Here is a 26,302-nt window from a genome sequence, read left to right as displayed (position 1 = left end):
TGTAAAACATCATCTATGCAATATTTTGACCAGATAACCACCATCACATGTCATGTAGACCACAAGAAAGTATTTTACATTTAGAAAAAAAAATCATAATCTCTTTAATCCGTTTTATAATCTGGTGTGCCTTTTTGTTTAAAAACAAACCCGCTCATCGGCAGTGCGCTTTATAATCCAGTCCGAAAAATGCGTTGTGTGTGTGTGCAGTTTATGTTTACAAATATATTGTTTACATATATATATGTGTATATATATATATATATATATATATATATATATATATACACACACACACACACATTTATTGACACATATACATACTTTATGTACATACACACACATTTATATGCATATGTATACATACATATATAAATATACATATATACGTAAATATATATACATATGTATGTATATATGTACACATAAATATGTGTATGCATATGTACACATATATATGTATTTAAATACACATATATATGTATATATATATGTGTAAATATATATATACACATATATATGTCTTGATTGGATTATCCAGAGAATAGTGCTCGATACCGTGGTAGAGCGCAATATGTAGGTGTGGGAAAAATTACAAGACTACTTTGTCTCTACAGAACGGTTTCATGAGGGGTTCCCTCAATCATCAGGAGATTTTAATGGAAGCATTCACATACAATGGTTTATATAGGGCACAGAGTGGGTGGGTACAGGCAGGCGTAGGGTGTGGTGATTGGCTCATGTGTTACCTAGGAGGTGTTTCCTCCTAGGTAACACATGAGCCAGGATTAACCGAAGGAGCGTTCAAAACAAGATGGAATAATCACAACGCCTCCTTTAGAAACCAGACTTTGCGGAATTCTACAGAACTCAGCAAACACATTTGGAACCTCAGAGACAATAATGTTGAATATTCAATAACATGGCAAATTCTTGCATCCAGCACACCTTACAACAGTGGTGATAAAAGATGCAACCTATGCTTAAAGGAGAAACTGTTTATTATATATCATCCAGATCTATCATCCCTCAACAAGCGCAGTGAAATCATTTCAACATGCCGCCACAGACGGAAACACCTCCTAGGTAACACATGAGCCAATCACCACACCCTACGCCTGCCTGTACCCACCCACTCTGTGCCCTATATAAACCATTGTATGTGAATGGCTCCATTAAAATCTCCTGATGATTGAGGGAACCCCTCATGAAACAGTTCTGTAGAGACGAAGTAGTCTTGTAATTTTTCCCACACCTACATATACACATATATATGTATATGTGTACACATATATATGTATATGTACATATATACACATATACATGTGTACATACATATATATATTCATACGTATATATGTGTACAAATACATACACATCATACACATATATATGTGTACATATACAGTATACATATATCTATATATAAGTGTACATATACAAACACATATATATGTGTACATATATCTATAAGTGTATGTATGTATGTATATATGTATGTACACATATATATGTGTATATACATACATACATATATATGTACACATATACATATACATTTGTGTGTGTATATATACACAGATGTGTGTTAATATATATACATATACACATATACATACACACATATATACGTGTACATATATGAACATATATATGTGTATATAAATATATGTATATGTACATGTACATGTGTACACACATATATATGTACATATACATATATATGGGTACATATATTTATTTATTTATATATACACACATATGTGTGTTAATTGATATATACATATATATTTGTACATATACATATACACATATATACGTGTATATATATATAAATATATATCTATCTATATTTATACATGTGTACACACACACATACACATATATAAAGAGTTTCCCACACATTCATGTATTTGTGGCGGCCCGCCACAAAAGAATTACGGCCGCCAGAAATAAAAAAATTAAAAATAAATAAATAAAAAATATTATTTTTTTATTTTAAATTTTTTTAATTATTTTTTTTACGGTTTTTGACTCGCTCGACCACTCTTAAAACCAATGGGACTCTGTCTGTGAATGGAGCTTGTAGTTACATATTATATAAATATGTAAATATTATATAAATATGCATATAAATATGTACATAAGGTGTTGTAATTATATTCCAACTCCGCGTTCTTCTTGGTCATCGCCGCCACCGCTGACTCACTCCCCCCGCCCCCACGCCCCCCAACCCCGCCGCCCGACCACACCACCACAAGGAGATGCCTGACTTGTGGGAAACACTGTGTATATATATATATATATATATATATATATATATATATATATATATATATATATATATATATATATATATATAGATAGATATATATATATACATACATATATAATTTATTGAAAAATTTTTTTTTTTTTTTTTTATATACACACACATACAGTGGGGCAAGAAAGTATTTAGTCAGCCAGGACAAAAGGTTTAGACACCCCTATTTTAAACTGAAGTCACATTTGGGAAAAGTTCAGATTCCAATGTGATTTAGAATACATCCTGATGTGGACCAATTCAGATTAGAAACGATCAGATTTGAAGCACTTTGGAGTTTATGGACTGACAAAAAAAAATCTGATCGGTGTCGCTTGGGGTAAAAAAACCCCATTAGATTTGGTGTGCAGTGTAAACTAAGAATATGAAGATATTTTGGGTACGTGAAGATTTGGTACGTTGGTACAAATGTATTTGGTTTGAGCGTAATGGTATTTACACGGAACAATAATCTTGACAAGAGGAATAAACACAACTATGTGAAGTCCTTGGAGACGGCCTCTATGAAGTTGGGCGCTGACATGAGGATGGTGAAGGTGCAAATGATTGAGAAGAGCGAGAAGGCGACGAGACACAGGCGGTCCACCACCGCTGCTGCAAACTTCCACTCACTGCTGACAGCCTCGGCCTGGTCCTGGTCCCGGAAGCGCTGAGCGATGTAGGTCACCTCTTCCAAGATGTGCTGGATCTCCGGCGGCGGCATCCTCACCCCCAGTCCCAAAGCCCCGCCGCAGACACCGGGCGGCTCGGCACCCTCGTCACCGGGGGAGCTGTGAGCCCGGCCCCCCAGCGCCACGCCCGAGTCGCTCGAAGGGGGGCAGTGCGGACTCTCCATGGGGTGGTAGCTGGCGAAATAGAGACTCATGGAACCGTTGGAGGTGCCCGAGGCGCAGGGCGGGCAGGAAGTCTGGGAGAGTGGCACGGAGAGGCTGGGAACGGCGCCCATTTCGATGGAGTTGGTGCTGGAGCGGTGTTGGGACGTAGGCCGGTATTTGTAGGCGGGGCGGCGGCGCTCGTCGCCGGGTTGCTTCATGCGCAGGAACCAAGCGCACCAGTTCAACAGCACCACCCGCACCTGAGAATGTCATGTTGGACACACCGTAAACATAATCACCTGGAAGGGAATCAGTCTTTCAGATGTACTTCAAGCCTTTACACACACGTGGATAAAATTGTTGGTACTCTTGTGGAAATCATTGGAAAAAAGCACAAAACTAGAATGTTCCGTGAGACAAACCCAGAGCTTTTTGGTAAGTCATCTTAGGTTTCTCAGGTTTTATCAGGCCTGGGGCCTGGGGGATGAGTAGGCTAAGTATGAAAATGAGCCGACATTTTTGAATGAAAGAAACTGCTGTTCTAAATGTGTCCACTAGATGTCAGAATAGCAACTCTTTGTATCTTTGTAGATGATGGTACATATGTAAAAAAATTTGGAAGGCATTTCCTACATAGTGTTGTGTTCCGACCCGGTCTTCTGCTGGTCACCCCCCAGAGTTTGTTGGATGACACAAAAGCTGGTTTTAAATGAATTCATGAGACAGAGTAGCTTATCTTGATATTTTATTACCAAAGCTTTGGGAGACCAAATCTATGCACGACACCTTCAAATCGCATCGCCTTAGTTGATCTGACTATACTACGGAATTTCCCTCTTACACCCCCTCACTCGCCCCCCTTCTTCTCCTCTCACCCTCCTCCTAGCCTGGGACATTTGAGATAAGAAGAGTGTTATGACTTCTCGCTACATTCCAACTTTCAAGGTCTATGCATGGCCCATACTTAGCTGTTGTAAAATATGACTAGGATTTAAATCAATAGACATTCTGCAAAAAATGCAAGAAAACCTTCCAATGGTTGGAAAAAATTTATTTATGTGAGTTTTTATAGAATAAGGTGTTTCTGTAAGGTTTGCAAATTCAAAATTGGGTTTTTACTCAACATGACAGTATAATCGTCAACCTCATTATGACAGTTATTTAAGCATAACTCCTAAACTAAACATGCAAAATGTCTAAGATTGCCCGGAATAATGTATATGTGTGATTATGTGCGAATGTTGTTTGTCCATCTGTGTTGGCAAAAGGGACACGCGGTAGAAAATGGAAGGATTTTTACGAGACTGAGGTGTTTTGTAAGGTTTGCAAATACAAATAAGTAAGACAAGTTTCCAGTGAGGGTTAGATTCCGCCAAGGCTGCCCTTTGTCACCGACTCTGTTCATAACTCTTACGGACAGAATTTCTAGGCGCAGTCAGGGTGTTGAGGGGATCCGGTTTGGTGGTTGCAGGATTAGGTCTCTGCTTTTCATATGGCCAGGATCGTCAGCTCTCACTGGATCGGTTCGCAGTTGAGTGTGAAGCTACCGGGATGAGAATCAGCACCTCCAAGTCCGAGTCCATGGTTCTCGCCAGGAAAAGGGCGGAGTACCATCTCCGGGTTGGGGAGGAGATCTTGCCCCAAGGGGAGGCGTTCAAGTACCTCGGAGTCTTGTTCACGAGTGAGGGAAGAGTGGATGGTGAGATTTTTTTGCAAATAATGATTAACTTAGAATTTCATAGCTACAACACATGCCAAAGTAGTTGGGAAAGGGCAGATTCACCACTGTGTTATATCACCTTTTCTTTTAACAACACTCAATAAACGTTTGGGAACTGAGGAAACTAATTGTTGAAGCTTTGAAAGTGGAATTCTTTCCCATTCTTGTTTTATGTAGAGCTTCAGTCCTTCAACAGTCCGGGTTCTCCGCTGGCGTAGTTTACGCTTCATAATGCGCCACACATTTTCGATGGGAGACAGGTCGGGACTTCGGGCGGGCCAGGAAAGTACCCACACTCTTTTTTTACGAAGCCACGCTGTTGTAACACGGGCTGAATGTGGCTTGGCATTGTCTTGCTGAAATAAGCAGGGGCGTCCATGAAAAAGACGGCGCTTAGATGGCAGCGTATGTCGTTCCAAAACCTGTATGTACCTTTCAGCATTAATGGTGCCTTCACAGATGTGTAAGTTACCCCTGCCTTGGGCACCAATGCACCCCCATACCATCACTTATGCTGGCTTTTGAGCTTTGCGCCGATAACAGTCTGGATGGTTCGCTTCCCCTTTGGTCCGGATGACACAATGTCAAATGGTTCCAAAAACAATTTGAAATGTGGACTCGTCAGACCACAGAACACTTTTCCACTTTGCACCAGTCCATCTTAGATGATCCCGATCCCAGAGAAGTCGGCGGCGTTTCTGGATGTTGTTGATAAATGGCTTTCGCTTTGCATAGTAGAGCTTTAACGTGCACTTACAGATGTAGCGACAAACTGTATTTCGTGACAGTGGTTTTCTGAAGTGTTCCTGAGCTCATGTGGTGATATCCTTTAGAGATTGATGTCGGTTTTTGATACAGTGCCGTCTGGGGGATGGAAGGTCACGGCCATGCCGCTTACGTGGAGTGATTTCTCCAGATTCTCTGAACCTTTTGATGATATTATGGACTGTATATGTTGAAATCCCTAAATTTTTATCAATTGCACTTTGAGAAACCTTGTTCTTAAACTGTTTGACTATTTGCTCACGCAGTTGTGGACAAAGGGGTGTACCTCGCCCCATCCTTTCTTGTGAAAGACTGAGCATTTTTTGGGAAGCTGTTTTTATACCCAATCATGGCACCCACCTGTTCCCAATTAGCCTGCACACCTGTGGGATGTTCCAAATAAGTGTTTGATGAGTATTCCTCAACTTTATCAGTATTTATTGCCACCTTTCCCAACTTCTTTGTCACGTGTTGCTGGCATCAACTTCTAAGTTAATGATTATTTGCACACAAAAAAAAAAATGTTTATCAGTTTGAACATCAAATATGTTGTCTTTGTAGTGCAATCAATTGAATATGGGTTGGAAAGGATTTGCAAATCATTGTATTCTGTTTGTATTTACATCTAACACAATTTCCCAACTCATATGGAAATGGGGTTTGTAATAAATTTCCCACAAAAATGCGACTTATACTCTCGTGCGACTTATATATGTTTTTTTACTTCTTTGTTATGCATTTTCGGCCAGAGCGACTTAAAATTCGAAAAATACCGTATAATAGATAAAATGTAAGATCATTTCTCACCCATACCGACATAAAAGTACAAGGACTTGAAGGAGAATCAGAGATCCGTCAGAATTAATTGCATTTATAAATTCATCTACATTGGAAAGCAAAGTGTTTAACATAGCTAATATAATAAAATATTGGCATTTTTCACATTTTCCAATAAATTCCAATGCCTTCATGCATTATGATCCAAAGTGTTCTTGCAGAAGATGCAGTGTGCTTCATATGGAAACAACAACAACAATATATTACCTATATAGCACCTCTGATTGCCATTTGTTAACTTTTAGTACATTTATCTGGTTAGTATGTTTTTATTTAAGTTATTCTAATTGTTTTTTCCTTCTTTGGAATAAAGGTACCAACTATATTTTGACCACGCATGCAGGAAAAATATGGTTATTTGTCCTTTAAATGGACATTTTCCTTTCAGTTCACAGCTGCAGTTTTGCCAGTACTTACAGGTCTACTTCTCACTAAGCGGAGGTAATCATATTTGCCCCAGTCTTAAAAAAAAAGTTATCGAATACACAGATGATTCTGGAAAGAACCAAGTGTTAGAATCCCCCTTCTAATAAGTAGTCTTGTTGAGAGACGGCTGCCAGGAAGCTTTGCACGTCTCCAGTTATGTCTCAGCTTTACACCAAGTACTAAAACCCAAAACCAGTGAAGTTGTGTAAATGGTAAATAAAAACAGAATACAATGATTTACAAATCCTTTTCAATTTATATTCAATTGAATAGACTGCAAAGACAAAATATTTAATCTTGGAACTGAGAATCTTAAATTGTTTTTGGAATTTGATGCCTGCAACATGTTTTAAAAAAGCTGGCAAAAGTGGCAAAAAAGACTGAGAAAGTTGAGGAATGCTCATCAAACACTTATTTGGAAAAGGCTAATTGGGAACAGGTGGGTGCCATGATTGGGTATAAAAGCAGCTTCCATGAAATGCTCAGTCATTCACAAACAAGGACGGGGCGAGGGTCTGTCAGAGGTATTTGTTGTTGTCGAACCCCGAGATGCAGAGATGGAGGCAGGCGTGGTATATGAAAACCTGATTTAATTAAAACTACACAAGAACAAACAAAAAGCACGCACGTGGGCGGAATAAACTAAGAGAACTAGCACTGGGAGATAGAAAAACAAAAAGGAACTTTAGCATGGAAGCTAGAGGATAACAAACAGAAAAACTGGAAATAGCTAATGGCTAACAAAAACAGCTTACCGCTACAACGGCCAGGACAAGATGTAGCACGACAGGTAATAGCTGAAATGATGCCAGACACGACAGGTAGCAAAGACACAAGAGTGACATGAGGAAACGACAATACAATGATCCAGCAACTGACACAAGACAAAGCAGGTACAAGGAGCAGGCTGATTGGCAACGGGTGTGGCCAGGTGCCAATCAGCCGCAGCTGAGGAGAAACACAGCACTCAGGGAACAAGACAGGAAGCTGAAAAATAGGAGCACTAGACAGGAACTAAAGACAGGAGATACTAAACACAGAGGAAACAGACAAATGCAGAGGAAAAAACTAAAACATAGACAAACTGTCAGGGGAAAGCCTGACAGGGTCACCACTTTGTCAACAAATGCGTGAGCAAATTGTCTAACGTTTTAAGAAGAACATTTCTCAACAAGCTATTGCAAGGAGTTTAGGGATCTCACCATCTACGGTCTGTAATATCAAAAGGTTCAGATAATCTGCAGAAATCATTGCACGTAAGCGATGATATTACGCACCTTTGAGCCTTCAGGCGGTACTGTATCAAAAAGCAACATCAATGTGTAAAGGATATCACCACATGAACACTTCAGAAAACCACTGTCAGTAACTACAGTTTGTAGCTACATCTGCAAGTTAAAACTCTACTATGCAAAGCCAAAGCCATGTATCAACAACACCCAGAAACGCAGACAGCTTCGTTGGGCCTGAGATCATCTAAGATGGACTTATGCAAAGTGGAAAAGCGTTCTGTGGTCTGATAAGTGCACATTTCAAATAGTTTTTGGAAACTGTGGATGTTGTGTCTTCCGTACCAAAGAGGAAAAGAACCACACAGATTGTTATGGGTGCAAAGTTCAAAAGCCAGCATCTGTGATGGTATGGGACTGTATTAGTGCCCAAGGCATGGGTAACTTACACATCTGTGAAGGCACCATTAAGGCTGAAAGGTATATACAGGTTTTGGAGCAACATATGTTGCCATCTAAGCAGCTTTATCATAGACGCCCCTGCTTATTTCAGCAAAACAATGCGAAGCCTCATGTTACAACAGCGCGGGTACTAGACTGGCCTGCCTGTAGTCCAGACCTGTCTCCCATTGAAAATGTGTGAAGGCTAAAATAGCACAAGGGAGACCCCGGACTGTTCAACAACTTAAGCTGTACGTCAAGCAAGAATGGGAGAGAATTCCACCTGAAAAGTTTCAAAAATGTGTCTCCTCAGTTCCCAAACGTTTACTGAGTGTTGTTAAAAGGAAAGGCCATGTAACACAGTGGTAAAAATGCCCCCGTGACAACTTTTTTGCAATGTGTTGCTGCCATTAAATTCTAAATGAATGATTATTTGCAAAAAAAAAAAAAAGACGTTTCTCAGTTCGAACTTTAAATATCTTGTCTTTGCTGTCTATTCAATTGAATATAAGTTGAAAAGGATTTGCAAATCATTGTATGCTCTTTTTATTTACCATTTACACAACGTGCCAACTACACTGGTTTGGGTTTTATACATTGGAGAAAAAAAAAAAAGAAATAAAAGAAGCCTTGCCATGTGTGAGCATGGTTCTCAAGGTGAAAAGATGCCACTTACCCACTTGGGCATCTTGCCCCCCTGAGGGTCATGGTGATGAAACTGCAGGACGATAACGGTCACCACCACCGACATGCCCACGATCATCATGGTGCTGGCAAAGTACTGAGCTGGAAGACGCACACAGCAAACCTCATCAGTCTCAAAGTGCTTTAGTAAGGTATTTTTTAGTGCATGTGTTACATAAAGTAGTGTAGTTGTTCACTTAATGAAGGGAAGTAAGCCGAGGGGTCACAACCACACGAGAGAGAAGTTAAGTCCCTACCTTTAGTCAAAAGTGATTTATGACCCCCCATAAAACAATGATTTATGACCCTCAAGGTCAAAGGTCAATGATTTATGAGGGGTCAAGTTCAAAGGTTAATGATTTATGAGGGGGTCAAGGTTAAAGGTCAAGGTTAAAGGTCAGGTTCAAATGTCAGGTTCAAATATCAAGGTCAAGTGGGTGTGGCTTACCCGGAAGAGGGTGGAGTTAAGACCTGCGGTGGGAGTGGTTAAACCAGGAAGAGGGTGGAGTTTTAAACAGAAAGAGGGCAGAGTTAAGACCTGCGGTGGGAGTGGTTAAACCAGGAAGAGGGTGGAGTTAAGACCTGACAGGGAACAGAGGAGGGTTCAGTTTTTTTAAGAAAGCAATGTCATCTGAGCAGCATGTGACCATATATTTGATAGTTTAAATGTTTACGATCGTTTGAAACAACTTCCAGATTTCGATGTATTGATGGCTGGGAATGTTACGTGTGGAGATGTGGACACGCACGCACTTCACACACACACACACACACACACACACACACACACACACACACACACACACACACACACACACACACACACACACACACACACACACACACACACACACACACACACACACGCAGAGGATGTGTACAAAAGGGCGGTGTAAGGCTTAGTCATTATTTGGAGCTTTATACGTTAGCGTAAAGACTTTGTTCGATTCGGTCATGATTAGTGAAACGCCTGTTTCGATTTATAAAAATAATAAAACTTACATTGACGCTCCGCAAAAAAGTCGAGTGTTTCTAAATCGTATTCAGTTTTCAGCTAAAAGAAAGAAGAGACGGAAGCCCTTTCTCGATATTTTCATCGTTATCTACCGTGGATTGGGAAGTTTTTGGTGGACACGCACACACGCACACACACGCACACACACACACACTTCACACACACACACACACACACACACACACACACACGCACACACGCACGCACACACGCACACACACACACACACACACACACACACACACACACACACACACACACACACACACACACACACACACACACACATTCGTACGCACTGAAACAACTTCCGTACCTCACGAAAACATATTTAAACAGATGGAAAAAACTATCGCAGAACACAGTGTCACGTAGCAACTGGTCTTTACGGTCGTTTGAATCAACAGGTCAGTTTGGGGGACAAAAGGAGGGTTCAGTTTTTACTGACTTCCCATCTGACAGTTTAAATGTTTATGACCGTTTGAATCAACAGGACACGCACGCACACACACACACACACTCACGCACGCACACACACACACACACACACACACATACACACACACACACACACGCACACACACACACACACACACACACACACACACACCATTACCTCTGCTTTACCATGTTATTAGACATTGGTTTAACTCCATTTAAGCATTTAAACGTTAAAAGCATTGCACTTGTACGACGATGTAATACCTTTTTTTTTTTAACAGCCGATGACGACGAAGTGAAAGACGATGAACTTTGCTTAAACGGTCTTACAAAGTTGGAAGATGATTTTCGAGGTGTGTTTAAACCTTCAAATTATTTAATATTATGTGTATTCATTATTTAGTTTCATAGAGGATTTGCCGTAAGATCCTAACGCGATCGTTTTAACACAATCGCAGTCTGGTGAGTCAAATGATTCTCATTTTACAAGAAAAAAAACATGCGGTATACGATACATATATACATATATTTACTTACAGATTTTCCGTTTACATCTCTTGCTCACTGGTCTCCCTTAAAGCTGGCGGGTCCGTCAACGGCCGTTCCAGGCAGAGGAGAAGGCTTGATTGCGCCAAAGACTCCAGACATCGAATCCTTGCTCCGAGGGGAAATCATCGAAAACGACGGTGAATGTCCGACAGGCACCCGCTGTAAGTTTTTCTCGTTTTCTGTAAGCTTTTTAAGATTCTCAGGAGCTTTAAAGAGCTCCTCTCATTCCAATGTCTTTCGCTCAAATGAATTTCGCGCCTAAGGGGAATGGGCGGGGACTGATTCCGGAGGTGGGCGGTTGTTTCCGCCAAGCAACCTTCTGGTTGAAATGGAGTGTGGATCAAGATGGATCCCTACTCTATATTCTTTTATTTAACCCAATGTTTTTTAAATACGTGTATAATGCTTTATATCCTATGGGTTGTGAATTCCATCCTACAATATCTTCCAAGGAACCCAAAGAAATGTTACCACACCTCCCGCTTTATTTATTCTATAGATTGCCTGAACTATTTCATAAACTAAATCTTGTCTTGTTTCTGATGCTATGTTTTTTTATGCTCATCAATGCACTGTTGGACTGCGAGCACACAACTACTTTCCTTGCTTTGTTTTCCTCTATCCAGTTAACTGCCATATAAATTGCTACCAATTCCCCCGTAAAAACAGATAGTTTATCACTGATTATTTTATTTAATACTATGTTTCCTTGTGGGATAACTGCTACAGCTCTTACCTTTATTTTTTTTTATATAGTTTTTGATGCATCCGTATATATCATATCTCAATCCATTTTTCTATCCGGTAACTATTTAAATTTCTATTCTTTAGTAATTGCATGTTTTCTTTTGGGTTATCAAACATCCACGGTGGTATTGCAGGCATTGGTACTGTAGGACTAACTTTAATATTGTCAATTTTAACTTTATTACATATGTCTCCTATAATCCACCCAAAACTATTCTTTATTTCTTTTCTCTTTTTCTTGGCAGATTGGTAGCACTGGACAAGTCGGATATCCTTGCTTGGATCCTTTTAAAGTTGCCCGATAAACTGCTGAGAGTTGATCTCTCCTCTTGTCCAAAGGTTTTTCGTTCATTTTTACTTGTAATACTGGCACTAGGGTTGATGTAGTAGCTCCACAACATAACCTTAAAGCCTGTGACTGGATCCGGTCTATTTTCCCAAGTCATGTTTTTGAAGCAGATTGGTAAATAATGCATCCGTAATCAATAACAGATGGAATTAAAGTTATAAATATATACATGTATTGTTTTCAACGTTAACCTATCAGCCCCCCAATCATTACCCCTCAATGACCTCATTATATTTAACACCTTTTTACTTTTTCCCCTATTTTTTTTATTTTCCGGAAGGAACACTCCTGAAGGAATAAATAAAGTACTATCTAATCTAATCTAATCAAATCTATTTTGCTGATGTGGGTTGACTAGTTCATATTTTTATCAAACCATATTCCTAAATATTTAAATACTTGTACCTCTTCTATATTTTCACCTTAGAGTTTTTATTTGGAGCTTGTTTGGTACTTTTGTCTTTGTAAAATGTATGACTTTTGTCTTTCCAACAGAGAATCTTAAACCTCAAGCCGTTCCCCAGTCTTGAACATTATTTACCACTTTGTTAGTTTTTTGATTATTTCTTTTGACTCTAAATAATATACTAGTCTTTCATTAATCTTTTTTTTTTTTTTTTTTTTCCATTACTTTTCCCCAAATTTATAATTTCCTGCCTCTTCCGGGTCTTACCCTGACTTGCATATTGGAATTGTTACCGCTAATTTTCCCCTCTGCCGGTCATTCTCCTTCTTCATATATCCTGTCATATCATTTCAAGACCACTTCTTTGACGATGCTACCTAAGTTTTTGATCATTTGATAACCCGCTAGGTCTTTCCCCGGTGACGTATTTTTAACCTTTTTCAAAATTCGAACCATTTCATTCAAAGAAAATGTCATATCCATAGTGTTGGTAAAGCTATTAACGTTGTCTTCCATCATTTCCCCAATATTTAAACTCATTGTTTTTTCTCTCTTTTGTTTTTCCACATTTCTCAAATTATCATTACTGTGCACTTTAACAAATGTTTTTGCTAAAGGTTCTGCTGTTTCTTTACCCGTGACTACATCTTCTTTGATAAATGTGGCACATCATCCTCTTTACCCTTCATTCCTATCTTTACGAATCGTTATATATCCTTTTATTATAAAGTTTAATTTTGGCTTCAGCCCTGTTTCTTGAATACAAATTATACGTGGTTTAGTTTTCATATTTTTAATATATCCCTTTAATTCATGTTCGGTTGCTATCAAACTTCTGGCATTCCACCGGACCATTAACAGGGTGTTGGAATGTGGTGACATGACTCCGTCACGTCTACTCTCCGTAGTACAGCTTGCACCCGGTACCAAGATAGTTCTTTCAACAACTTTGATGCTGCTTTGACAATTATTTTGATCTTCTCAGTCTTATTTTTACTTTCATTTTGTATCAAAGCTGAGTTGTGCTCTCTGGTTTATTTTGCAAATGAACCGACAGAACATGATCATGTACAAGACTCGCCTACCCACAATGCACTGCAACCCAACGCTCCTGGTCGGATGTTTTTTTCGGGGTTCATGGAGAGATGCGGTAAAGAGTGGTAGCCAAGACACACGGTCACACACGGTCACACACGGTCACACACGGTCACACACGGTCACACTCGGCAATTATTTTGACCTGGGGAGCAGATATAGAGGAAAAAAAATTTGTCTGGGGGGCCGGGATATCTGATTTTCAGGTACAAAAAACTTCACAATGACACAAAATAAACACAACAGTTAAACCTCACACTAAAAACAAGACATTGACTTGTACGTTCAAAAGACAGAATAGAACAAGTCAAGACATGCAATGCCATCTACAAAATGTTATGTAAATGTTAGTCATTACACACGCGGCTATGGTTTTGATGTATTTGTTGCAGACATGTTTACGTCAAGTAACATCACATGGTTCCATTTGCACCTTTCAACAAATCTGAAAAGGAATATTAAGAAGTAAAACTTATATTTAATCCTACCTCTTCTCCGAGCACACGGTGACCGTACATACGGGTCGAAAAATGTTGACCTAATTCAGCATTCCTCAAAGTGTGGGGAATAGAGACATGACAGGTGGGGCGCGAGGAAAGGGAGGAAATTTTTTATTTTTGATTTTTTTTTACTATGCTTTCATTTTCTATACACACTGTAAATCACTTTGTGATTCTGTCTGTGAAATCCGCCGTATAAATAAATGTAAATTACTTATTTTTCCTGTAGGCTTTAAATTTCTCGGCAGGAGCGAAAGTTTGACAGACATAGCAACAGTAACTTTTGCAGGCAGGTCTAAGAGGAACAAATTTTCGCGCGGATGGGTAGCAGGCTAATGTGCGAACCACAATTACACAAAATGGATACATTTGCAACTCGCACCTCAAAGGTCTGCGGAGAAACAAAAATATGACGGGTCTAATCAACCAAAAAGTCAACCTAAAAGAAAATATGGCGAAGGGTATCTTGCTCTTGGATTCACGGCAGCGGAGGTGGGGGCAGAGGAGAGACCCCTGTGTGTTCTTTGTCTAAAACGGCTAGCAGCAAACAGCATCAGGCCCAACAAAGTAAAGAGACAACTCGAGACCACACATGATGTCCAATAAATTGTTTTGTTGGGGCGATGGGGGTAGGTGGGCCTTGAGTCTAAAGTGGTGATGACGGAAAAAAAAAAAGTTTGAGAAGCCCTGACCTAATTGTACGGATCTCACTTTAAACGGCAAACCGATCATTTAAATGTTTTCACTTTGAATATGAAACGAGGAGTAAAATGTACAATGTACAATATTATCAATTATTTCACAAGGACATGTTTTAAGGATATTGTACAGTATAATTAAATCTAAAATGAATGTGATCACTTTCAGGATCATTTTATTTTTAGCCAGTAAACAACTGTTATGTACTTTTGAATCGGGTTTTCCCCTTTAAATAACAAAAATTATAGAATTTTACAATATTCATTATTATTAAATATTAAATGTGCCAACTAGTTTTACGGCATACATCATTCCCCCTTTACCCATTTGTTAAAAAGACGAAAGTTGATGCGAACGCCTACGTGCTGTCAGAAAACTAAAAGAAGAAGAATGCCTTTGTGCAATTACTGCTATCCTGGCACAAGTTGTAAAACAAACAAAGTTACCAAATTTTTTTTCTGAGGAGACAAAACGAAAAAGAAAGAAAAATAATAAATCAATCAATAAAATGCATCAGTCAAATAGTACAGGCAACTTCGTTAACATGGAGCCACAGACAATTTCATTCAAAAAGTCCCAATTGCTAACATAAAGATACAACAACAAATAAAGGCAAAGAAGGCCTAGTAGGTAATTACAACAACAGACAAAGTATTAAAAATGTCGGTCCAATAACTGCACAGGGATGGGCAGAGCCAAAACATGTGTAGCAAGTAAGCTGGAGACTGTTGACACTGAAATAAGGCTATATGTGGCACAGATACAAGATTTATAAACTCTACTTAAACCCCCACTTAAGAACTTTCAGTTTTGGTTTATATTGGCCGCACCAGTGAACCAAAGCGATGGCGTTTTCCCAAAAGGAAAACCACATTTACCATGAGGACTAGCGCATATAGCGTCAAACTGACACGATAATGCCACAATGATTCTGTATTACTGAACTTTCCACAGTAGGAACCTACATTCGTTTTCTACCACTTAGTCCCTTTTGGGGACGTGGGGGTCGCTGGCGCCTATCTCAGCTACAATCGGGTGGAAGGAGGTGTACACCCTGGACAAGTCGCCCCCTCATTGCAGGGTCAACATAGACGGACAACATTCACACCAACCTACATATTTTACTCAAACCTTATATTTGCAGTTTGAAGTCACTGCATTGTTTTTTCCTTGTACAGTTCTTTTGAGTTTGTTGCGTGGTTGGTCAGTGTGGAACTGCAAAGTATCGCGCTGGTGGGTATTTATTGCTACCACACAAATTTCCAGTAGCTAAAATTTGTATTATTATTCTGATTTGAGCATTGAAAGTCACTTACTAGTTTAGCAGGAACAGATCCAAAGCAGCATTGGTCTAAAATCTCTTGTCTTTTGACCTCACGCAAGCTAGTGAAAGTCGTGCCATTGTTGATCCTTGATTGTCCCTCCCTTTTTCTTTTTTTTTGAAAACCCGATTCAAAAGTACATAACAGTTGTTTACTGGCTAAAAATAAAATGATCCTGAAAGTGATCACATTCATTTTAGATTTAATTATACTGTACAATATCCTTAAAACATGTCCTTGTGAAATAATTGATAATATTGTACATTGTACATTTTACTCCTCGTTTCATATTCAAAGTGAAAACATTTAAATGATCTTTTTCCCGTTTAAAGTGAGATCCGTACAATTAGGTCAGGGCTTCTCAAACTTTTTTTTTTTCTGTCATCACCACTTTAGACTCAAGGCCCACCTACCCCCATCGCCCCAACAAAACAATTTATTGGACATCATGTGTGGTCTCGAGTTGTCTCTTTGCTTTGTTGGGTCTCAGGCTGTCTGCTGCTAGCCGTTTTAGACAAAGAACACACAGGGGTCTCTCCTCTGCCCCCACCTCCGCTGCCGTGAATCCAAGAGCAAGATACCCTTCGCCATATTTTCTTTTAGGTTGACTTTTTGGTTGATTAGACCCGTCATATTTTTGTTTCTCCGCAGACCTTTGAGGTGCGAGTTGCAAATGTATCCATTTTGTGTAATTGTGGTTCGCACATTAGCCTGCTACCCATCCGCGCGAAAATTTGTTCCTCTTAGACCTGCCTGCAAAAGTTACTGTTGCTATGTCTGTCAAACTTTCGCTCCTGCCGAGAAATTTAAAGCCTACAGGAAAAATAAGTAATTTACATTTATTTATACGGCGGATTTCACAGACAGAATCACAAAGTGATTTACAGTGTGTATAGAAAATGAAAGCATAGTAAAAAAAAATCAAAAATAAAAAATTTCCTCCCTTTCCTCGCGCCCCACCTGTCATGTCTCTATTCCCCACACTTTGAGGAATGCTGAATTAGGTCAACATTTTTCGACCCGTATGTACGGTCACCGTGTGCTCGGAGAAGAGGTAGGATTAAATATAAGTTTTACTTCTTAATATTCCTTTTCAGATTTGTTGAAAGGTGCAAATGGAACCATGTGATGTTACTTGACGTAAACATGTCTGCAACAAATACATCAAAACCATAGCCGCGTGTGTAATGACTAACATTTACATAACATTTTGTAGATGGCATTGCATGTCTTGACTTGTTCTATTCTGTCTTTTGAACGTACAAGTCAATGTCTTGTTTTTAGTGTGAGGTTTAACTGTTGTGTTTATTTTGTGTCATTGTGAAGTTTTTTGTACCTGAAAATCAGATATCCCGGCCCCCCAGACAAATTTTTTTTCCTCTATATCTGCTCCCCAGGTCAAAATAATTGCCGAGTGTGACCGTGTGTGACCGTGTGTGACCGTGTGTGACCGTGTGTCTTGGCTACCACTCTTTACCGCATCTCTCCATGAACCCCGAAAAAAACATCCGACCAGGAGCGTTGGGTTGCAGTGCATTGTGGGTAGGCGAGTCTTGTACATGATCATGTTCTGTCGGTTCATTTGCAAAATAAACCAGAGAGCACAACTCAGCTTTGATACAAAATGAAAGTAAAAATAAGACTGAGAAGATCAAAATAATTGTCAAAGCAGCATCAAAGTTGTTGAAAGAACTATCTTGGTACCGGGTGCAAGCTGTACTACGGAGAGTAGACGTGACGGAGTCATGTCACCACATTCCAACACCCTGTTAATGGTCCGGTGGAATGCCAGAAGTTTGATAGCAACCGAACATGAATTAAAGGGATATATTAAAAATATGAAAACTAAACCACGTATAATTTGTATTCAAGAAACAGGGCTGAAGCCAAAATTAAACTTTATAATAAAAGGATATATAACGATTCGTAAAGATAGGAATGAAGGGTAAAGAGGATGATGTGCCACATTTATCAAAGAAGATGTAGTCACGGGTAAAGAAACAGCAGAACCTTTAGCAAAAACATTTGTTAAAGTGCACAGTAATGATAATTTGAGAAATGTGGAAAAACAAAAGAGAGAAAAAACAATGAGTTTAAATATTGGGGAAATGATGGAAGACAACGTTAATAGCTTTACCAACACTATGGATATGACATTTTCTTTGAATGAAATGGTTCGAATTTTGAAAAAGGTTAAAAATACGTCACCGGGGAAAGACCTAGCGGGTTATCAAATGATCAAAAACTTAGGTGGCATCGTCAAAGAAGTGGTCTTGAAATGATATGACAGGATATATGAAGAAGGAGAATGACCGGCAGAGGGGAAAATTAGCGGTAACAATTCCAATATGCAAGTCAGGGTAAGACCCGGAAGAGGCAGGAAATTATAAATTTGGGGAAAAGTAATGGAAAAAAAAAAAAGATTAATGAAAGACTAGTATATTATTTAGAGTCAAAAGAAATAATCAAAAAACTAACAAAGTGGTAAATAATGTTCAAGACTGGGGAACGGCTTGAGGTTTAAGATTCTCTGTTGGAAAGACAAAAGTCATACATTTTACAAAGACAAAAGTACCAAACAAGCTCCAAATAAAAACTCTAAGGTGAAAATATAGAAGAGGTACAAGTATTTAAATATTTAGGAATATGGTTTGATAAAAATATGAACTAGTCAACCCACATCAGCAAAATAGATTTGATTAGATTAGATTAGATAGTACTTTATTTATTCCTTCAGGAGTGTTCCTTCCGGAAAATAAAAAAAATAGGGGAAAAAGTAAAAAGGTGTTAAATATAATGAGGTCTTTGAGGGGTAATGATTGGGGGGCTGATAGGTTTAACGTTGAAAACAATACATGTATATATTTATAACTTTAATTCCATCTGTTATTGATTACGGATGCATTATTTACCAATCTGCTTCAAAAACATGACTTGGGAAAATAGACCGGATCCAGTCACAGGCTTTAAGGTTATGTTGTGGAGCTACTACATCAACCCTAGTGCCAGTATTACAAGTAAAAATGAACGAAAAACCTTTGGACAAGAGGAGAGATCAACTCTCAGCAGTTTATCGGGCAACTTTAAAAGGATCCAAGCAAGGATATCCGACTTGTCCAGTGCTACCAATCTGCCAAGAAAAAGAGAAAACAAAAAAGAATAGTTTTGGGTGGATTATAGGAGACATATGTAATAAAGTTAAAATTGACAATATTAAAGTTAGTCCTACAGTACCAATGCCTGCAATACCACCGTGGATGTTTGATAACCCAAAAGAAAACATGCAATTACTAAAGAATAGAAATTTAAATAGTTACCGGATAGAAAAATGGATTGAGATATGATATATACGGATGCATCAAAAACTATATAAAAAAAAATAAAGGTAAGAGCTGTAGCAGTTATCCCACAAGGAAACATAGTATTAAATAAAATAATCAGTGATAAACTATCTGTTTTTACGGGGGAATTGGTAGCAATTTATATGGCAGTTAACTGGATAGAGGAAAACAAAGCAAGGAAAGTAGTTGTGTGCTCGCAGTCCAACAGTGCATTGATGAGCATAAAAAAACATAGCATCAGAAACAAGACAAGATTTAGTTTATGAAATAGTTCAGGCAATCTATAGAATAAATAAAGCGGGAGGTGTGGTAACATTTCTTTGGGTTCCTTGGAAGATATTGTAGGATGGAATTCACAACCCATAGGATATAAAGCATTATACACGTATTTAAAAAACATTGGGTTAAATAAAAGAATATAGAGTAGGGATCCATCTTGATCCACACTCCATTTCAACCAGAAGGTTGCTTGGCGGAAACAACCGCCCACCTCCGGAATCAGTCCCCGCCCATTCCCCTTAGGCGCGAAATTCATTTGAGCGAAAGACATTGGAATGAGAGGAGCTCTTTAAAGCTCCTGAGAATCTTAAAAAGCTTACAGAAAACGAGAAAAACTTACAGCGGGTGCCTGTCGGACATTCACCGTCGTTTTCGATGATTTCCCCTCGGAGCAAGGATTCGATGTCTGGAGTCTTTGGCGCAATCAAGCCTTCTCCTCTGCCTGGAACGGCCGTTGACGGACCCGCCAGCTTTAAGGGAGACCAGTGAGCAAGAGATGTAAACGGAAAATCTGTAAGTAAATATATGTATATATGTATCGTATACCGCATGTTTTTTTTCTTGTAAAATGAGAATCATTTGACTCACCAGACTGCGATTGTGTTAAAACGATCGCGTTAGGATCTTACGGCAAATCCTCTATGAAACTAAATAATGAATACACATAATATTAAATAATTTGAAGGTTTAAACACACCTCGAAAATCATCTTCCAACTTTGTAAGACCGTTTAAGCAAAGTTCATCGTCTTTCACTTCGTCGTCATCGGCTGTTAAAAAAAAAAAGGTATTACATCGTCGTACAAGTGCAATGCTTTTAACGTTTAAATGCTTAAATGGAGTTAAACCAATGTCTAATAACATGGTAAAGCAGAGGTAATGGTGTGTGTGTGTGTGTGTGTGTGTGTGTGTGTGTGCGTGTGTGTGTGTGTGTGTATGTGTGTGTGTGTGTGTGTGTGTGTGCGTGCGTGAGTGTGTGTGTGTGTGTGCGTGCGTGTCCTGTTGATTCAAACGGTCATAAACATTTAAACTGTCAGATGGGAAGTCAGTAAAAACTGAACCCTCCTTTTGTCCCCCAAACTGACCTGTTGATTCAAACGACCGTAAAGACCAGTTGCTACGTGACACTGTGTTCTGCGATAGTTTTTTCCATCTGTTTAAATATGTTTTCGTGAGGTACGGAAGTTGTTTCAGTGCGTACGAATGTGTGTGTGTGTGTGTGTGTGTGTGTGTGTGTGTGTGTGTGTGTGTGTGTGTGTGTGTGTGTGTGTGTGTGCGTGTGTGCGTGCGTGTGTGCGTGTGTGTGTGTGTGTGTGTGTGTGTGTGTGTGTGAAGTGTGTGTGTGTGTGCGTGTGTGTGCGTGTGTGCGTGTCCACCAAAAACTTCCCAATCCACGGTAGATAACGATGAAAATATCGAGAAAGGGCTTCCGTCTCTTCTTTCTTTTAGCTGAAAACTGAATACGATTTAGAAACACTCGACTTTTTTGCGGAGCGTCAATGTAAGTTTTATTATTTTTATAAATCGAAACAGGCGTTTCACTAATCATGACCGAATCGAACAAAGTCTTTACGCTAACGTATAAAGCTCCAAATAATGACTAAGCCTTACACCGCCCTTTTGTACACATCCTCTGCGTGTGTGTGTGTGTGTGTGTGTGTGTGTGTGTGTGTGTGTGTGTGTGTGTGTGTGTGTGTGTGTGTGTGTGTGTGTGTGTGTGTGTGTGTGTGTGTGTGTGTGTGTGTGAAGTGCGTGCGTGTCCACATCTCCACACGTAACATTCCCAGCCATCAATACATCGAAATCTGGAAGTTGTTTCAAACGATCGTAAACATTTAAACTATCAAATATATGGTCACATGCTGCTCAGATGACATTGCTTTCTTAAAAAAACTGAACCCTCCTCTGTTCCCTGTCAGGTCTTAACTCCACCCTCTTCCTGGTTTAACCACTCCCACCGCAGGTCTTAACTCTGCCCTCTTTCTGTTTAAAACTCCACCCTCTTCCTGGTTTAACCACTCCCACCGCAGGTCTTAACTCCACCCTCTTCCGGGTAAGCCACACCCACTTGACCTTGATATTTGAACCTGACATTTGAACCTGACCTTTAACCTTGACCTTTAACCTTGACCCCCTCATAAATCATTAACCTTTGAACTTGACCCCTCATAAATCATTGACCTTTGACCTTGAGGGTCATAAATCATTGTTTTATGGGGGGTCATAAATCACTTTTGACTAAAGGTAGGGACTTAACTTCTCTCACGAGTATGTACCAGGTCAGGTTGTTGTTGAAATTCCAACCAAAAAAAAAAAGGTTGCTTTTTTGCTTGATTAGGTAATTTTTCATTTAATAAGATTCAATCCATACAGTTCATATGGAAAGTGTTCACAGCACTACACATTTTTCCACATTTTGTTATGTTACAGCCTTATTAAAAAATTGGAAAAAAAATGTTTTCCTCCAAATTCTATAGACAATACCCCCTAATGACAACCCAAAAAAGGGCCAAGCGGTAGAACATGGATGGATGGATGGACAATGTGAAAAATAATTTAAAAAAATGTTTTGCCAATATTTTAAAGATGAAAAACAAACAAAACCAAAAAAAAAATCCCATGCACCGTATTTTTCGGACTATAAGGCGCGCTTAAAATCCTTTCATTTTCTCAAAACTCGACAGTGCGCCTTGTAGCTCCTAATGTGTGGCATAACTCTGGTTGTGCTTACCGACCTAGAAGCTATTTTATTTGGTACATGGTGAAATGATAAGTGTGACCAGTAGATGGCAGTCACACATAAGAGATATGTGTCGACTGCAAATTGGCTCAAGTAAACGACACCAAAATTCTATATGTTCCATTAAAAATATATTTTGACCGAGGAACCGCCATGACATGTTATGTGGACCATAAGGAAGTGTTTTTAATAAAAAAAAAAAACCATTGAAAAAAAAAATAAAAATAAAATATATATATATATATATATGCATATATATATATGTCTTGATTGGATTATCCAGAGAATAGTGCTCGATACCGTGGTAGAGCGCAATATGTAGGTGTGGGAAAAATCACAAGACTACTTCATCTCTACAGAACTGTTTCATGAGGGGTTCCCTCAATCATCAGGAGATCTCCTGATGATTGAGGGAACCCCTCATGAATCAGTTCTGTAGAGATGAAGTTGTCTTGTGATTTTTCCCACACCTACATGTATATATATATATATATATATATATATATATATATATATATATATATATATATGTATATATATATATATATATATATATATGTATACGAAAGGGACAAGCAATAGAAAATGGATGGATGGATGGATGACCCTGTGATCATGTTTAGTTTAGTTGTGTTAGACTACTTCAAGAGTCCATTAGTTCCTGTTTTTTCACTCCATTGTTTTGTTTCCATGCCTACCAATCAGTTCACCTGTCCCCATGATTCACGCACCTGATTCATTTGAACTCTCACACCTGTTTTCAAGAACCACAGCACCATTTAAGCCTATAGTTGCCAGGCAGTCAGCCTGGCGACATCATCCTCGACACACCCTTGCTCCATGCTGATGATCCATGCTCTTTTCTCGTTCCCCGTAAGTTTTGTCATTCATGCCATAGTTTGCAAGTTTTGTTTTATGTCCATAGTTTATGTTGTAGTAAAAATGTTGTTTCATAGCCAAGTTTTTGTACCTCCTCTGTGAGCGCCTTTCATTTGTTCCTTTTTTGAGTTAAGACTAAAATATGTCATTACTTTCACATCGTGTCTGAACCAGTCGCTTTGCACCACGGGAAAACAAACCACACCGTAGTGCAAGTCATGACAGACCCCTTTAATGCGCCCTATAATCCTGGGCGCCCTATGGTACATAAGTATTCCCAGCCTTTGCTCAAAACTTTGTTGATGCACCTTTGTCAGCAAAAACTGACTCAAGTCCTTTTTAAATATGATGCAATAAGCCTGGCACACCTATCTTTTGGGCAGTTTCGTCCATTCCTATTTGCAGCACCTCTCAAGCTCCATCAGGTTGGATGGGAATAGTTGTTGTTTTTCCAGGATGTCTCTGTACATTACTGCATTCACCTTTCCCTCTATCCTAAATAGTCTCCCAGTTCCTGCAGCTGAAAGAGATCCCCACACCATGATGCTGCCACCACCATTCTTCAATGTAGGGAGGGTATTGGTCTGATTTCCTACAAACATGATGACTTCAGTCTTGGTCTCATCAGACCAGAAAATGTTATTTCTCATGGTGTAAGACTCTCTCAGGTGCATTTTGGCAAACGTTTTACTAAGAAATGGCTTCTGTCATTGCTACCATACCATACATGCCTGATTGGTGGATTGCTGCAGAGATGGTTTTGTCGTTCTGGAAGGTTTTCCTCTCTCCATAGAGGGATGCTGTAGCTCTAAGAGACTGACTCTCAGGTTCTTGGTCACCTCCCTGACTGGACTACGATGAATGCAGCAATGCACAGAAACAACCTGGATGAAAACAAACACCTCCCATCCAACCTGATGGAGCTTGAGAGGTGGTGCAAAGAGGAAACCGTTTGGTGGCAACGTGTTTAAAAAAGACTAAGTATTTAGTAAAGCCTGGGTATACTTATGCACATGTGATTTTTATTTTTAATACATTTGCAACATAATGGGGTATTGTTTGTAGAATTTTGAGGACAATAATTTATTTTTTTCCCTTATTTTAAAATAAGGTTGTGACATGCAATAACAAAATGTGGAAAAAGTGAAGCACTAAGTTGTATGACAAAGTATGCATTTATGAAAATAATAATGGCCGGTTTTGTTTTTGGTTGTATTGATTAGCAGGTCATCTAGTGTACACACTGCAGGTGAGTCCAGAGTGCATCTTTTATCTACCTTCGCATTTTGTAGAAACAAAATGATTGCTTTTAGCTTAGATACCACACTAATTTATTTAGTCACCTGTAACACAAAGCTAACTTTTCTGTCAGCGGTGGAAAATGTTTGGAGAGCCCTTACATAATGTATTCAATATTCACCCGCAGTAGTATATATGTTGTATATGTGTGTATATATATATATATATATACAAACATATATATAAAATATATATGTATACATATACAAACATATATGTATGTATACAAACATATATGTATGTATGTATACATGCATACATATATATATATATATATATATACATATATATATATATATATATATATATATATATATATATATATATATATATATATATATATATATATCCGTTTTAAATGTGGTGAAATCTTGCAGTATTAACTGAGGTATTCATTTTATTGTGACATCCTACGTTTTCTACACCCTAGTTTTTGTGGGATAAGGGCTTCCGCCGAAAAAATTTTCACCTAAAGTGCGCCCCAATTTTTATTGTTTGTCATATATATATATATATATATATATATATATATATATATATATATATATATATATATATATATATATATATATATATATATAGGTTGATTGGCAACACTAAATTGGCCCTAGTGTGTGAATGTGAGTGTGAATGTTCTCTATCTGTGTTGGCCCTGCGATGAGGTGGCGACTTGTCCAGGGTGTACGCCGCCTTCCGCCAGATTGTAGCTGAGGTAGGCGCCAGCACCCCCGAAACCCCAAAGGGATTAAGCGGTAGAAATGGATGGATGGATGGATATATATATATATATATATATATATATATATATATATATATATATATATATATATATATATACATATATATATATATATATATATATATATATATATATATATATATATATATATATATATATATATATATATATATATATATATATATATATATATATATATATATATATATATATATATATATATATATATATATATATATATATGGGCTTCACGGTGGCAGAGGGGTTAGTGCGTCTGCCTCACAATACGAAGGTCCTGCAGTCCTGGGTTCAAATCCAGGCTCGGGATCTTTCTGTGTGGAGTTTGCATGTTCTCCCCGTGAATGCGTGGGTTCCCTCCGGGTACTCCGGCTTCCTCCCACTTCCAAAGACATGCACCTGGGGATAGGTTGATTGGCAACACTAAATTGGCCCTAGTGTGTGAATGTCAGTGTGAATGTTGTCTGTCTATCTGTGTTGGCCCTGCGATGAGGTGGCGACTTGTCCAGGGTGTACCCCGCCTTCCGCTCGATTGTAGCTGAGATAGGCGCCAGCGCCCCCCGCGACCCCACAAGGGAATAAGCGGTAGAAAATGGATGGATGGATATATATATATATATATATATATATATATATATATAT

The 26,302-nt window shown here is 38.7% G+C and overlaps 1 protein-coding gene and 1 long non-coding RNA gene across 3 annotated transcripts in view; one reads left to right on the top strand and one right to left on the bottom strand.

The window, feature by feature from the left end:
* The window catches only part of LOC133552816 (uncharacterized), a 61,478-nt gene that overhangs the window by 155 nt on the left and 35,021 nt on the right, over positions 1–26,302 (top strand). The window lies entirely within an intron of this gene.
* Positions 2,426–26,302, bottom strand: part of LOC133552815 (neuronal acetylcholine receptor subunit alpha-7-like) — a 122,128-nt gene continuing 98,251 nt past the window's right edge. For both annotated transcript variants that reach the window (XM_061900318.1, XM_061900319.1), the window contains 2 exons: positions 9,236–9,345; positions 2,426–3,401 (listed from right to left, as the gene is read on the bottom strand). In XM_061900318.1, coding sequence (XP_061756302.1) covers positions 2,802–3,401; positions 9,236–9,345 — 710 coding nt within the window. In that variant the 3' untranslated portion in view covers positions 2,426–2,801. The remainder of the gene's footprint in view (positions 3,402–9,235; positions 9,346–26,302) is intronic.

The sequence above is a fragment of the Nerophis ophidion genome, linkage group LG05 (assembly GCF_033978795.1).
Source record: "Nerophis ophidion isolate RoL-2023_Sa linkage group LG05, RoL_Noph_v1.0, whole genome shotgun sequence".
Taxonomy (NCBI): Eukaryota; Metazoa; Chordata; class Actinopteri; order Syngnathiformes; family Syngnathidae; genus Nerophis; species Nerophis ophidion.
Note: the sequence above shows the minus strand (reverse complement) of the source record. Positions and strands in the feature narration are given on the sequence as shown.